Source organism: Schistocerca cancellata, chromosome 8 (genome assembly GCF_023864275.1).
Source record: "Schistocerca cancellata isolate TAMUIC-IGC-003103 chromosome 8, iqSchCanc2.1, whole genome shotgun sequence".
Lineage (NCBI taxonomy): Eukaryota > Metazoa > Arthropoda > Insecta > Orthoptera > Acrididae > Schistocerca > Schistocerca cancellata.
The window spans coordinates 367,524,184-367,539,618 of NC_064633.1; the positions used below are offsets into that span (position 1 = coordinate 367,524,184).

A 15,435-nucleotide genomic window follows, 5' to 3' on the forward strand; every position below is an offset into this window, starting at 1 on the left:
CATCAAGAAATCCAGCAATTTCATACCTCCTATGCAAACGGGCAAAGCGAAACACGAGTGCCATTTCTGTTAGTATTATCATGTCTTTACATTTACCGCTACTTCCTTATGCTCACGTGATTTCATCGCCCCAGCGATTCAGCTCGTGTCACGGTCGCTGTCCTGTATGTAAGGGCTTGATGATCAATTTGTGCGTGCGCATCGGGGTGAAAATCTTTTATCCGGCGAGCTTACGTTTCGCTTAATGCGAATTTTGCCGGGTTAATTCATTTCATAAAATGGTCTATGAATCTAGTTCCTTGGTATCTATATGACCATACTCTTCTAAACGACTGTTCTGAGAACACTGAAGAGAACGTGGAATTATACTCTGCAGACCTGAGGATCATCTGCACTGTTCGATATCAAATAGCGACAAACTTATAGGAGGTAAATTATACTCAACAGAGTTTCTCACTAGAAGGTTCACCTAATTACTTAACGTGAATGTCGACGTAGTCATATCAGAATTCAAGCAGACTGAAACTACAAGTATCACAACTGAATCTTAAGTTTGCAGATACTGCATTCAGTTACGTAGCCGATGTTACAACGACGTGTTGACAGCTATTGCTCCAAAACTTTTACGTGAACTATGTTAAACATATTTAAGTAAGGCACACGTTATTAACATTCGAAATCTGAATTTTTCTTTTCTGCATATTTATTTCTTAAAGTAGTCACCCTGGCGGCAAAGTGGTATCTTCCAGCAAGAGACCGGTTTGTCGATGCCCTTTCAGTACAGTCTGTTTGACTTAGTAGACGCAGCCACAACCTCACCTGTGCTTCATCATTATCAAAGTGAAGTCCTCGAATATACTTTTTAAGTTCTGAAAACACTCTGTGGAGGATGATCGGCGTCAGTGAACCCATGCGATCGAATTCTTGCAGACGTCGCAGCGCTTATGTGTGATAGGACATTTTTCATGCTGAAAGAGAGGGTGCTCCGTGTGTCGACGGAATTTTCGAATTCGAAACTCGATTACAATGCGCTGTTCCTCACTCATCAGCATAGTTATTTTACAGGTGACAAACTGGAGTCCCCTAGCGGAAGAGGACTGCAAGTATGTAGACATGAAGAACGTTAATAAAATTATTTTTGTTGTCAATGCTTTAAGAGTTTTCGTATACAAGATTTTGTTGGCATTACTTTTCAATACGCCCTCTTACTGTGTTCTGGTTCTAGACTACCAATTAGTCGGTTCGACTTCTGGTGGTGGAAAAATTTTCACCACCAACGTTAGGTGGGGGTGAGCTGAGGTTTCATCGTATGCGGAGAAAGAAAAGCATTCCCTATTCGGTGGCTGAATTATCTATCGACGTCTCCTATCCCACAATGAGATACCATTCATCATTCTTTTTCTTCCACGAACAAGGGTCTGCTTCAATTTGTAACTGTGTAAAATCTGAAAAAATCGTTTCCCAATGCTCAAAAAAGAAATCGTTTCTACTTCTACCACCATTGAACAACCTACCGTGGCATAATTGTGTGCGACCATCTTCCGACCTTGCTCTGTGACCTTACGATTCGTAAGGTTTCAATTTGCTCAATCATCTCGATGACAATGAATGAACAGTTTAGTACAGACCTATTTCTTATACTTACTCACACATTCCGAGATATTGCATCGTGGTCGAATTAATTACTAGGCGCAGCGCACTGCGCTGCCATGTTATGCCCTTTTCCTTCAGATCAAAAGTGTTAGCGTGTTTTTGCTGCCCCTGGAGCCTTTACACACTCTCGTACTACCTGCTTGCAAATCATATTGCACAGCAGTGGACCGATCTGTTTCTCTCCTTCTGCAGTTGTCCGTTCAGTCACTTTTCTACGACTTTCTCACAGAGAAGCTAAAGACATATTTAAACAAGCTGATAACTTTAACAAGATGGACAATGGCGTAACAGGTAGTAGTATCTGAATTTCGTTCCTAAAAGCTGTGTGCCACTATTCCACCGTAGCAACCGGCAACACCCAAAGCGCAAAGTTCTCAAAACATATGACGTCACGTCTTTGCGTGGGAGCACAGAAGGTTTACTGCCGTCAGTAGCGAGGCAGAGTGTGGGCAGCACATAGATGGAATCAGCAACCCGGCCCGCGTGCCCCGTTCCCCTCCCTTGAAGATGTCTGCCCTACAATCGTTTGGCTGTTTCGGAATCGTTGACTTACCATTATTTCATCTGTCTCAAACCTTCGAGGCCGGCCACGGTGGCCGTGCGGTTCTGGCGCTGCAGTCCGGAACCGCGGGACTGCTACGGTCGCTGGTTCGAATCCTGCCTCGGGCATGGGTGTGTGTGATGTCCTTAGGTTAGTTAGGTTTAAGCAGTTCTAAGTTCTAGGGGACTTATGACCTAAGACGTTGAGTCCCATGGTGCTCAGAGCCATTTGAATCAAACCTTCGAGTATATCCACGCCTCTTGCGTCTGTCTCTTCCAAGTGTACGACATCCCTCCATGATGGGATGAAACGCTGATCCATGAAAGTCCCAGGACCACGGCATGAGAGCCCATAGTACTTTAATATGTGTGACATTTCACACAACCTAAGTTTATATTTTACAGTCAGACGTACCTTCGCATTCCGCAAGGAAGTGCTTACGCTAGCTGAAAGGTGAATACAGACAAATCCTAAAAGAGTGTGTACTTGTCAAAACTACTACTTTGAGATAGAAATAAGGCTAAGATCCGGTGAAAAGCCGAAATGAACATTTCAGTTAGTAGTGGTTACATTCAAAGACCGATCAGTGTGAGTTCACGCTCGTTCTTGTTACTTCTCAATAAGTTTTGTATTTCGTTTCTGCGAGGGTCCTAGGCTTATACTTCCAGCATAAACTTTCCTGTTATGAACTGCACTTCGATTCACGTCGACTCTGTCAAACAAGCAGAAACCTCTCACAGCGAAAGGACGCAGTTAAAGTTGAAAAACAGTATCGCAGAGATACACTACGACAAATATTTGGAGTAGTGCTAGTCCCTAGCTTAGATAACTTTGAAGAACGTCGCTCTGATTCCATTTGTTATCACGGGAAAACACAGTGGCGTCTTCGAAACCTCGACAAATAAATACTGGGTGATGTGAGAACTCTGATTTTCTTTGTTACTCCCACGTAACATCATTACAATTTTAACTGCACGCTTTCCTCCTTCAGAAACTTTCTATAAAAACATTGTAAGGATCTGGCAGTGCATCTTTGTATTAAACGAGGATGCTTTTAGGTCTTCAGAATTATGAAAACTTCTCCAGTCCCTTCGCATTATTCCGCAAATAGTTTATGCAGTCAACCACTTTATTACAGGGTGTAACAAAATGAAATAGGTTGTAGATGTTTTAGGGGTTGTCTTAAGGAATAAACTGACGATAGAGGCACAGCCTGGATGATGGACCAATCTGGCGTAGTAGCTCGGCTTTGCTATGTCGGTACTGTATGGACTGAATGTGAGGGGAAACGGAAGCCATTATATTTCCTGAGGTCATGAAGCTTTACTGTATTTTTCGATGATGACGGCGTCGTATTGTGTTTAACATTAGCGAGGTAAAAAATTACTGTTTCGTAATACCGGAGAACGGACAGGGTGGAAGGGTGAGGATACTTGTCACGACGACATTGGCACTTTATATAAAAAGAAATCTAGGTCTATATGGTAAGAGAAATGGATATGATATAGTTCTGTGGAGTGGGAATTAGTGAAGTGCCGTAGCATAAGGAACCCGACATAACGTCACACGAGTATAGGCTTATCAACACAAATACAATTAAGAATCATAAGGTCTAACAATAACCAAGAATGACTGGGTGTTGTGTGATGTCCTTAGGTTAGTTAGGTTTAAGTAGTTCTTTGTTCTTTGGGACTGATGACCATAGATGTTAAGTTCCATAGTGCTAAGAGCCAATAACCAAGAAAAAAGAAAATGTGTACGGTGAACCCCCTATCGCAGTCCACATCGATGTGAAAACAATATCTACCGCAGTAGTACAAGCATAAGTGCGTACTAGCTCCCAGAGCGCTAAAGAAATCAAAAGAAAATATAATGAGATGAGAGAACTGATTCAGTTAGTTAGTGGAGACGAAGATTCAATTGTTATGGGGCACTGGAATTTGGTAATGGAAAAAATACAAAGGAGAATAGTAGGAGAACACTGACTGTGGCAAGGAATAAAAGGGAGAGCCGCCTGGAAGAATTTTGCACGAACCACTGCTTAATCATTGCAGATAGTTGGTTTAAGAATCATGGATGGATGTCGTACACTTGGAAGAGACAGACGGAAGAGGCGTGGATATACTCGAAGGTTTGAGACAGATGAAATAATGGTAAGTCAACGATTCCGAAACTGCCAAACGATTGTAGGGCTGAAGTGGATTTTGACCATAATTAACTACAAAGCCAAATTGAATAAACTGTAGGAAGTTACTGAACTTAGGAGATGAGACCTGGGTAAATTAAAAGAGATAATGGTTGTTGAGAATTTCAAACAGAGCATTAGGCAGAAAGATGAAAGTGTGAATCCAGCAGTCAAATAGACAAATAAATGAAGCCCAGTATATATCCTTCTATAACAGATGAGATACCGCATTTCATCGACAAAAGGACGAAGTATACAAATGCAGCAAATTAGCAGGTAAAAAGTGAAACGAATAAATGAAGTATCGGTCCACCCTTTTACAAGCACGCAGCTATCGTTTTGCTTTTATAGCCAAACATGTTTCGCTACTCACTCTAAGCGAACAATAACACACACACACACACACACACACACACACAGAAAGAGACAGACAGATAGAGAGAGAGAGAGAGAGAGAGAGAGAGTGAATACAAACGGACATTATCAAAGTTCGGAGCGGCGTCAAACCAAAAGAAAACAGTAAACAAACGACAGTCGGAAGATCGTCAGGAATGCAAATTTGGTGCAGTGAATGTGTGTCGAAGTCACAGCAACATCGTAAAACCCAATATTCACAAACGAGCCGGAGACAACCCTGAGTAAACACTGTTAAAGTACGAAACATGGTTAATGACTAATAGAACACACCGAATACTTCCCCATACCAAATCTTCACCAAATTTTGCTCTAACTACACAAAACATCAAATAATGGCCTGCACCCAGATACAAACCAGCCACTGATCAGGACAACCCCCTTACAGTAATATTAAGAACAAAAAGATGTATCAACACGATTTTTACTGGAATATGTAGTTTAAATGTTGGATCATACATAAAAATTCGATGCAGACCATATTCTAACATCCCTAATGTTTGCAGATGACGTGGGTACTAACTTAGACCTGTGGTTGATTTACGGTGGCAGCCACAGGACAGATACAGTGTAAAGTAGACCGTAAAGAACATAAGTAATTTAAATAACAAATAATCCGATGTTACATATTTCTCAAATATAAGCCTTATGTATTTCAGAAAAAATAAAAGGAAAAACCCATTTATGATGCGACAACTGTGGTGAACTATGTTTGAGGATTAGGGGACCTATCCTTAATTCATTATTATTCACTGAAAGCATGGGAACTGATCTCAAAATCCCAACATGATAAAAAGGAATACAGGCGTCCAAAAGAAGAGATCGAATGGAAGTTCAGAATGCTGAAGCAGCAAATTCTACAACAGAAATGGAGCCATGATTCTAGGAAAGACAGGTAAGGGATATAGGGAAAAAAAAGAAATAAGAGTAGCTACCATCGTATGAATAACTCCAATGATTGGCTATTACAAGGCAATGGAGGGCTGGCTAAAAGACAGAAGGAACATACGGACGGACAACACAAATGAAAATACCAAGAATGCAAATCTGGAGAGATTCGAACCCGTATGGAGACATACCAGCATTCGTTCTTACAGTGATCTAGGGAGAGAGAAAGTGGAGGGTGAGGGCGGAATTGACAGTGGTAGTCAAAGTTTGCTCCGTCGGATACCATAAAGTAGGTTGCAGATGATGTGTCTAGTGGTAGTAGAGTGGTGGCACCAGTAGTAATAGAAGTAATAGACGTCAGTAAAAGTAGAAGGTGGCATGTGAAAGCATGTGAGATGGTTCGTATTCTTTTACTGTACCGTATTCTTAGGTCGGTAGTTAATTAACTGTTGCTGTACAGAAGATGCACAACTACACCACGCACACACGTTATTGTCCCCGCTTTTCTTTCTATGTATGTTTTCAGTAAAATAATGTATCGCTTTCATTCTCTGGAAGTTAGGCAAAGGGCTTACACTCATTGCTACCGAGCACAGTTAAGATGAAGTTAGTTCGCGGCACAGCCGGCACAAAAAAGATCTCCGTGAGCTCTATGATGGTAAACGACTGATTTTATCAGTTCAAGAAAGTAAGGAAAAGCATGAACTTAGATGTGAAATATTCATCTACGTCAATACTCACTTACAAGAAGAGGTCTGCGGGGATGCGGATATCCGCGGATATATCCGCGGATATCCGCAGTATTTGTTACTTGGCGGATATAATGGCGACCGGCGCGGATATCCGTTATCTGCGGATAATGAGCAAGGCATCTGCCCAGTACGTATGTTGCAATGTTAGTTGAAAACTTCAAGTCTGTTGACATTCTTGGAATCTTGGGGGCCCCGGGTAGAGCGACCGACGTATCTGTACCCTAGAGACCTGCACCTAATCCGTTTCCGCGACCGTGTCTTTTGTGAGGCCTGTGAAGTGGTCTCTGGGTGGCAAACCTGTCCACTGTCTACCAGACAGGTGACCGTTGCAATTTTCCGCTGCCTTCAGTTAGCGCTTTGTAGTGACCGAGTGACAACGTGCAAAAAAACTGTCGGTATATGATGCAATATTCTAGTAACAGTTTAAAACTATCGTCATTTTCAGCTGCTTTGGCACAAGAAGGGCTTGGTTCAAATGGCTCTGAGCACTATGAGACTTAACATCGGAGGTCATCAGTCCCCTAGAACATGGAACTACTTAAACCTTACTAACCTAAGGACATCACACACGTCCACGCCCGAGGCAGGATTCGAACCTGCGACCGTAGCGGCCGCGCGTTTCCGGACTGAAGTGCCTAGAACCGCTTGGCCAACCCGGCCTTGGCACAAGAGCAGCGAAAGATAATTGTTTATATACACGTATTTTCATCATTTAATACTATTACATTGAATTTTATTTTTTTAAATAACGTTTCCAATCTCACGAGATCCGAGCCGCTACTGTGTGTGCTCCGGAGCGCCAATGCTTTCCTGTTTGGAATGGTCTGTTTTAGAGTAGGTATAGAGCATTTTCTGTGATTTAAGAAGTCAAAAGTAGCTACGTTGTCCCAGAAATGGCACCCTAACAATAACTGTGTCAATACATACCATAATTCTAAGAACTACTGTCTATTACTATTAATTACTCATTCAAACCTTAAATATATGCTGATGCGGATAAGGAACTTGCGGATGCGGATTGCACTTATCTTACACGCGCGGACCTCTACCTATAAGGTATACGCAGAGATTCCAATTTGTAAGAATTTCTTCACATAAGGAAATATTTACGTCTGGTAAAAAGGTCGATTTAACAGCCATTTGTGCTTCAGATACCTCACTTCCTTATTTCAAATCGCAATTTTGACAAGTTCCATTGTGCTGTTGCTAGGCGTCTCCCTTCCCTTTACAGTTTAGTCCATTTCGCAGATGCTTTCTCCCGCAGATAGCACAGATTATTTGCGTAACAAGGGCAGTTAAATTTTTTATAAAATCAAACAATAGCCGTATATAATCTTTCTTTCAGATTAAACATATTCCGCCACCGGCTTACACCCGCTGCATCATTTTGTCTCATGAGGTTGTGACCTGCAGTCTTGCCCACAATGGCAAACCGGTACACCAATTCTACTAGACTATTTGTGTATAGTTTCAGAAATGGATGAGAATTCGATTTAGGTCAGATACTTATACCGTACTCTTTCTTCTGGCATCGGATACTTTATACATCGGTAATCATCGACTGTCATGTACCATATTTCGGGCGGTCTCTACGTCAGCTATAGTTGTAGTGTTCGGACGCCTTCCAAACGCATCAGCATCATGAGAAATAATTGCGCTTTTTGATTCAGGTACCTGTGATAGGTGTGTGATAGTAATGACAGGCCAGTAGTTTCACTTCTGTAGGAGGTTACTGCAACACACATAAAGAATATTATTTCAGTTTAATGAAATTCTTTGATGTAGACTGCTCACCTTGGATTAATCCGTGTGTACATTAATGACAATATACAGGGCGTATCAAAAAAGGTCATCCAGTTTAAAAGAATCATAACTACTTTGTTATCTGAAATGTGTGCGTGAACAACGTACTGTTGGAAAGATCAAACTCTCGAGTTTTACATGGTTCCCGCTAGGTAGCAGCAGTGTCGCTTACTTCAGTTCTAGTAAAAAGGCTGTCGGGACAACAGAAAGCGCATAAATCAGTTCGCCGTGCAGCTCGTCGGCTCAATATGCCCCCGATGTCCGTCCGGCATGTGTTGCATCCACATTTAATAAAATTCAGCTGTTGCAAGCTCTACGTGAAGGTGACAAACAACAAGGTGTGGAGTTCTGTAATTTCGTACTTGCAAGGTTGAGGATGCAGTTTTCTTCCTCGCTTGTTGTTTAGTGACGAGGCAACATTCCTTTTCAACGGAAAGGTGAACCGCCATAATGTGAGGACGTGGGGTACGGAATAACCACATGAAGTTATACAGTATGAGAGGAACTCTCAAAAATTTAATGTGTTTTGTGCAGTTTCACTGGAGAAGGTGTATGGTCCATTTTTATTTGCCGAGGAGGCGGTTACAGAAAGCAAAAATGTTCAAATGTGTGTGAAGTTGTATGGGACTTAACTGCTAAGGTCATCAGTTCGTAAGCTTACACACCCATGCCCGAGGGAGGACTCGAACCTCCGCCGGGACCAGCCGCACAGTTACAGAAAGCACATATCACGATATACTTGAGAACTTTCTTTTCCGACAGTAGGAACTGATTCGAGCGACTTCATTTACCAATACGATGTGGCACCGCCACACTGGCATCTGAAACTGCTGAAATTTTAAATCAAAGGATTACTGAACGATGGATTGGTCACACTGGTCTTATGCTAATGGCCCCCAAAGGTACTTGACCTGACTTTATGTAGGGGTTTATAAAAGACTGTTTATGTGCCTCCGTTACCAACAATAATGAATGAACTGAGACGTGAATGAATGAACAGCAGCTGTGGAAGCTGTAACTCAAGGGATGCTCGTTGCAGTGTGGAAAGAATTTGAATCCCGCATTGACATATGCTGAGCATCTCTAGGGGGCGTATTCAACATCTATGAAAAGGTATGAAAAAAAAACTTTTTAAGTTTCTCGTACATCAAAAAACATATGTTCGTAATATATATTTATTAGTTTCATAAATCTAGACATGCCAATTTGGATGACTGTTTTTGACACACCCTGTATATTTAGTACTGTCGCGGAACAGAATGATATCTTCATTACTTTGCATAATACTGAATTACAGTTAAACATCACTACACGTTTAACTATAAATTTGATACAGAGTTCTGACTAATGAATCTGAACTATGATGAAGCCGCTATCAGATTCGGCTATCAAAGAGCAGTGCCAGAGGCGCTGCGCTCTGACGTGAGTAGACATCCAGTAGCGGCGGCGTACGGAACCTGTTGAGGGCATGTCTTCCCCGACATCTCTCATTCTTGACCGCGTCTGGCAGCGAGCGTCCTTAGCTTGTGGTTTCATAGCGAGAGACCAACATTACTAGGGGACACAACAGAATTGCAGGCCTTGGCTGAAAGCGGGCATTGATTTAAATCAATGGGGAAAGTTGCAAATTTGTGCCGGACTGGGATTCGAACTCGAATCTTCTGCTTACTAGCCAGAACCGCTGACAGCTGCGTAATCCGGACACAGTGTTTATCGCGACTGCGTGGGTCTCCCAAGCACACCTCCTTCCAGGCACGAATCCTCAACCTTTCCATACACAACTAATGGGTGCCCGTTGCCCATTGTCCTCATTACAGGGCACTCCTCTCTCTTTTCCCGTAAGAGTTCGAGCCTGGTATGCATCTGCTCTGAGGGGTTCACTGGCTGTCATCACCTCAGTTATATATTTTTGGTGTCTTTTCTTTCGGATACATCCGGAAGAACAATTTTTTTTGTTTTGTTTCTGAGTCGTCTGTCTCCTGATTGGATCAATGCCGCCCACTACGAATTCCTCTCACGTGCCAGCCTCTTCATCTCAGAGTAGCACTTGCAACCTATGTCCTCAATAATTTGCTGGGTGTATTCCTATTTCTGTCTTCCACTACAGTTTTGCCCTCTACAACTCTGTCTGATACCGTGGAAATCATTTTCTGATGTCTTAAGAGACGTCCTATCACCCTGTCCGTGTTTTCCACATTTTCCTTTCTCTCCGATTCTGTGCAGAACCACCTCATTCCTTACCTTATCTATCTACCTAATATTCAACATTTGTTTGTAGCACCACATCTAAAATGCTTCGATTCTCAAGTGTTCCGGTTTTCCCACAGACCATGTTTCACTAACATGCAATGCTGTGCTCCAAGCGTACATTCTCAGGAACTTCTTCGTCAGAAGAACGGACACCACAGTTATATATACTGTGTGACACCACTCTTCGGATGCTACCAGTTATTGAGTTATACCGCACGCTATAGCAATTCATCCGCGTGAATTAAACTTATACAATACGATTGTCGTACCTTAAGAAATCATATATTTAGAACCTACGCCACAGACAGAGCTCACATTTTATTTACACTGTTGTACAGCATGTATCAACATAACAGGAACTCACAAATAATTGATATAATACGATTTTTCAGGAAAAGAAATTTTATCCTTAATTCGTGTTTCGTGGCCCCGATGTTCTGTACTTTCATGAATGCTGTGGAATAAGATTGCGTATGCTTCCACGTACATGTCTGCAACTGAGATTAGCATATATCGTTCGACATCTGTTGCTCTGTCTACATGGTACCCTTCAAAGCATACCTTTCGCTTCCCCATTCATCAGTATATTGCATCTATCAACATTGAACACCGACCATTAATTACCTTGAAAACACTTATAACAGCCGGCCGAAGTGGCCGTGCGATTAAAGGCGCTGCAGTCTGGAACCGCAAAGCCGCTACGGTCGCAGGTTCGAATCCTGCCTCGGGCATGAATGTTTGTGATGTCCTTAGGTTAGTTAGGTTTAACTAGTTCTATGTTCTAGGGGACTAATGACCTCAGAAGTTGAGTCCCATAGTGCTCAGAGCCATTTGAACCATTTTGAACACTTATAAGATACAGTAATCGTTGATTTTTGCAACTAACATGTTATTAGTATGTATTAGCGCATATCAATAAGATTCCGAAGATTTTAATATCTTGAGGGTAGTAATTAGTATATGCCGAAATTTATCTGAAGTAGCTGCGCTTAAATATTTGATATCACTAAGAATGCATATTGTAGTTTTCATTTTTTGTGCAGGAAGAAGTTCGGATTGTACGAGGTGGACTTCAACAGCCCAAACCGAACGAGAACTCCGAAGGATTCGGCGGCTTTCATGGCGGATATCTTCCTTAACAAACAGCTGCCTGAACTGAGCTGATGCTAAAGATACGTCGCCTACAGCTGCATTAACGTACCACCTACCGTTATGTTTGACTATTGGAAATAAACATTATTCATTACTGGTGATACAAATATCATTTGTTTCAAGGTTTCTCTGTTTTAAGTTTTATAACCACAGGACTCTCACCTAGTTTTTTTTATGAATTTCTCAATATACAGTCACTCTTCTGCAGAGCAAACCTTTGTTTTACCAAATTTATTGAAAATAATTAGACTAGCATCAAGTAACTGTGTAAAAGGTGAAAAAAAAACAAATGCAATAAACTGAAACTGGCCTGCCTGGTTAGCCGAGCGGCCTAACGCACGGCTTTCCGGAGCGGGAAGGAGCACCTGGTCCCCGGCACGAATCCGCCCGGCGGACCTGTGTCGAGGTCCGGTGAGCCGGACAGTCTGTGGGTGGCTTTTAGGCGGTTTTCCATCTGCCTCTGCGAAGGCGGGCTGTTTCCCCTTATTCCACCTATACTATGTCGGGGATTGCTCCGCAAACAAGTTCTCCACGTACACATACACCACCATTACTCTACCATGGAAAACATAGGGGTTACACTCGTCTGGTGTGAGATGTTCCCTGGGCGGGGGGGGGGGGGGGGGGGGTGACGGGGCGGGGGGGCTTCCACCGGCGGCCGAACCGCACAATAACCCTGTGTTCGGTGTGGGGCAGCGGAGCTGTGAAGTGGACTGCGGTAGTAGTCGTGGGGTTGTGGACCACCGCGACTGCACTGGGGACGGAACCTCTCCGTAGTTTCTAGGTCCCCAGTTAACATACAACATACATACAAACTGAAACTGTATAGATAAGCTTAGGCAATACCAGTAAGTACCTCAGAAAGACTGACATTACAGGTGATACATTTATTTACATGACTTCCGAAATACACTCTAAGCCAGGGGAATATAAAATAAAAGTAAAAACACCACGAAAGAATAGTTCGAATGGGACAGAAATCTGTGAATGTGATGCACATGTGTAGACAAACAAATGTCTTGGGCGTCTGCAGACACGCAGTTCGAGGAGGGGCTCATCACTGAAGACAATTTTACGCCAGTCAATGAGACTCCAGGCCTAAGAAATGTGTAACGATGCACCGGACGGCAGTGGGATACTAGACATTGTCGCCCGCCGTACGGCCAGACTGACAGGAGTGATGGTCTGGTATGCCGTTTCTTCAGTTGTGATCTGCGGCACCCTCATAGCACAGCGGTGTATGGACGATACTCTGGGCCTCGTATTGTGGCCCTGCATGGCAAGCCCTCCAGGAATTATATTACAGCAAGATAAAGAAACTGAGAACGTTCGGAGTATTATGTGCACGGCACTCCAACCAGCTCCGGATTTTGACGATATAACGGGCCATTTGGACAGAATTTTCCACGTTATCTCTCAGGCGGACATCTGACAATTGTTTCAATCACTGCTAAGCCGAAAAACTGCTTGCATAAAGGCCAGAGGTAGACAAACCGATATTGCCTTGCTCTATTTGGGAAGTTCTTTCTCTTGAAGAAATCATCCAAATTTTGAAATTCCAAACGTACCAAGATAAAATCGAAGTGAAACCATTCATTTGGGAAAAAAACTGAATTAATGTATACAAAGGGACCTGCGCAGTTCACGTACCTATCTAAAATTGTGTAAATTTTGACATAGCTTATATTTATATGTTACTGTCAAATTATAATATAGAGCACTACAATATACGAAAAATCAAAAATGACAGTTTTAAAACGCGATTTAGAATCGCATTAGAGTATTCCAAAGCTATAAACGGCAGCGAAAACATAATAGCTTAAAATCGATTACGAGTAGATCAGCCAAACCATTTAGAATACCTGCTTAATCCCGAGTCTATCAACTTTTGGAACGGAATAAAGGAGCGATTCTGCATGGTATGTATTTGGAACGTACTCGACAGCTTTCCAGAAGTCTGTGATACCAGATTTCTACGGTCCTTCCTGTGTATTACGGGTCGTTAGATTGTGTGCGTGGAGCTGGCGCCCGACACATCCCACATGCGTTCCGACGGGTGCACATCTGGAGAATCTGGGGGTAACATATCAGCATCTGTTCACTATCATATTCCTCAAAGTACTGTGATGTTCTGGGCTTGTGACGTGGACAGTTAATCTGGTCGAACAGCACAGCACAAGAGTGTAATCATATATTCATTTCGCTAATACACTGCCCCCCCCCCTTCGTGTCAGCCCCTCCACCTGCACCGACCATCATCAACATTGGCGTCTAACTGAATTTTAGAGCAAAAAAGTTCTTTAAGCCCTTTTATTTTTAAAATTATGAAAGAGGCCTGTTGCTTTGCAGGCGATTTATTAAATCATGAACCAATGAGTCAAGAAGACAATTGGTACAGCTTATTTCTAACAACTTTTTCTATAACAATGATGAAGTAATTCTCAGTGAATCGCGAGTGGTACCTACAGCTACAGTTCAGAAAGAAAAACTGACTATCCACAGTGCAGATAGACACATGTTACAAAACACACTCCTTCTGAACCGCTTCCGTCTCTAGTGACATTTGGTTCATCCACACCCTGAACATTTGTTTAAAACGTATGCACAATGCATTGTAAGTTACATGACTGCCGGAGTCCTTACTTCTAAATTGTCAGAAATTGGAAGACTTCAGACTTCTAAAGCATTGTATCTGGCGACTGCCACTACTGTTATTAGCAACAAAAACAGTAATAATAACAACTGTGCTTACTTTTAAGGTCTTCTACACTCTTCAGCAGTTGCCCTCTGTCTTCATTCATCAGCTTTCACGACCATTGCAGTCTTCCTCTTTCAGAACCCTCTTCCTCATGTTTGTAACTGTCCTGTTCTCCATGTAAATCTCGCCCGTCCAGGCCTCCTCCTTCCTGGCAGCGACCTTTCTAGGATTGCTTTAGGCCATTATCCTTGCTCCACTCGCTGTACATGGCCCCTACCATTGAAGAGCCCTGTTCTCAGTTCCATGCAAGACTTGTTGTTCCATATCAAAAGAAATGGCCTGAGCACTGAGGTCATCAGTCCCCTAGAACTTAGAACTACTTAAACCTAACTAACCTAAGGACAACACACACATCCATGCCCGAGGCAGGATTCGAACCTGCTACAGTAGCGGTCGCGCGGTTCCAGACTGTAGCGCCTAGAACCGCTCGGCCACACCTGCCGGCGTTCCATATCAGTTATCTCCATAATTTCCTCTTTTCGTCTTCGCTCTGTTCTGGGTATCCCGACTGCCCTGCTTATTCCATCCATCCCTACTACCTGCAGTCTGCTTCTCACAACAATCTCAAAAATAACCACCGTGTCTGGCCTCTCAAAATGCAGTGGCCTGTCTCAAAAATGTTAATCAAGAACAGAGCTATAAAAATATATTTGCCTTTAAAGCAACTAAAAAAACTTCATCGGTAAACGTGCCTGCCCATACACACTAAAGCGCCAAAGAAACAGTTATAGGCATACGTATTCAATTACAGATACATATAAACAGGCAGATCACGGAGCTACGGTCCTTAACGCTAGTATAGGACAACAAGGGTCTGGCGCAGCTCTTAGATCGGTTACTGCTGCTACAGTTGAAGGTTATCCAGATTTAAGTGGATTTGAACATATAGTCGGCGCACAAGCGATAGGACGCAGCATCTCCGAGGTAGTAAGGAAGGGGGGATTCTCCCGTACGACCATTTCACGAGTGTACCGTGAATATCAGGAATCTGGTAAAACATCAAATCTCCGACATCGCTGCAGCCGGAAAGAAATCCTGC

General features: G+C 42.7%; 1 protein-coding gene across 1 annotated transcript in view; it reads left to right on the forward strand.

Annotated features, from left to right (window-relative positions):
- Window positions 1-11,755, forward strand: part of LOC126094915 (myrosinase 1-like) — an 83,652-nt gene extending 71,897 nt beyond the window's left edge. Inside the window, exon 11 of the mRNA XM_049909559.1 lies at window positions 11,530-11,755. Coding sequence (XP_049765516.1) covers window positions 11,530-11,650 — 121 coding nt within the window. The 3' untranslated portion in view covers window positions 11,651-11,755. The remainder of the gene's footprint in view (window positions 1-11,529) is intronic.
- Window positions 11,756-15,435: the final 3,680 nt, after the last annotated feature.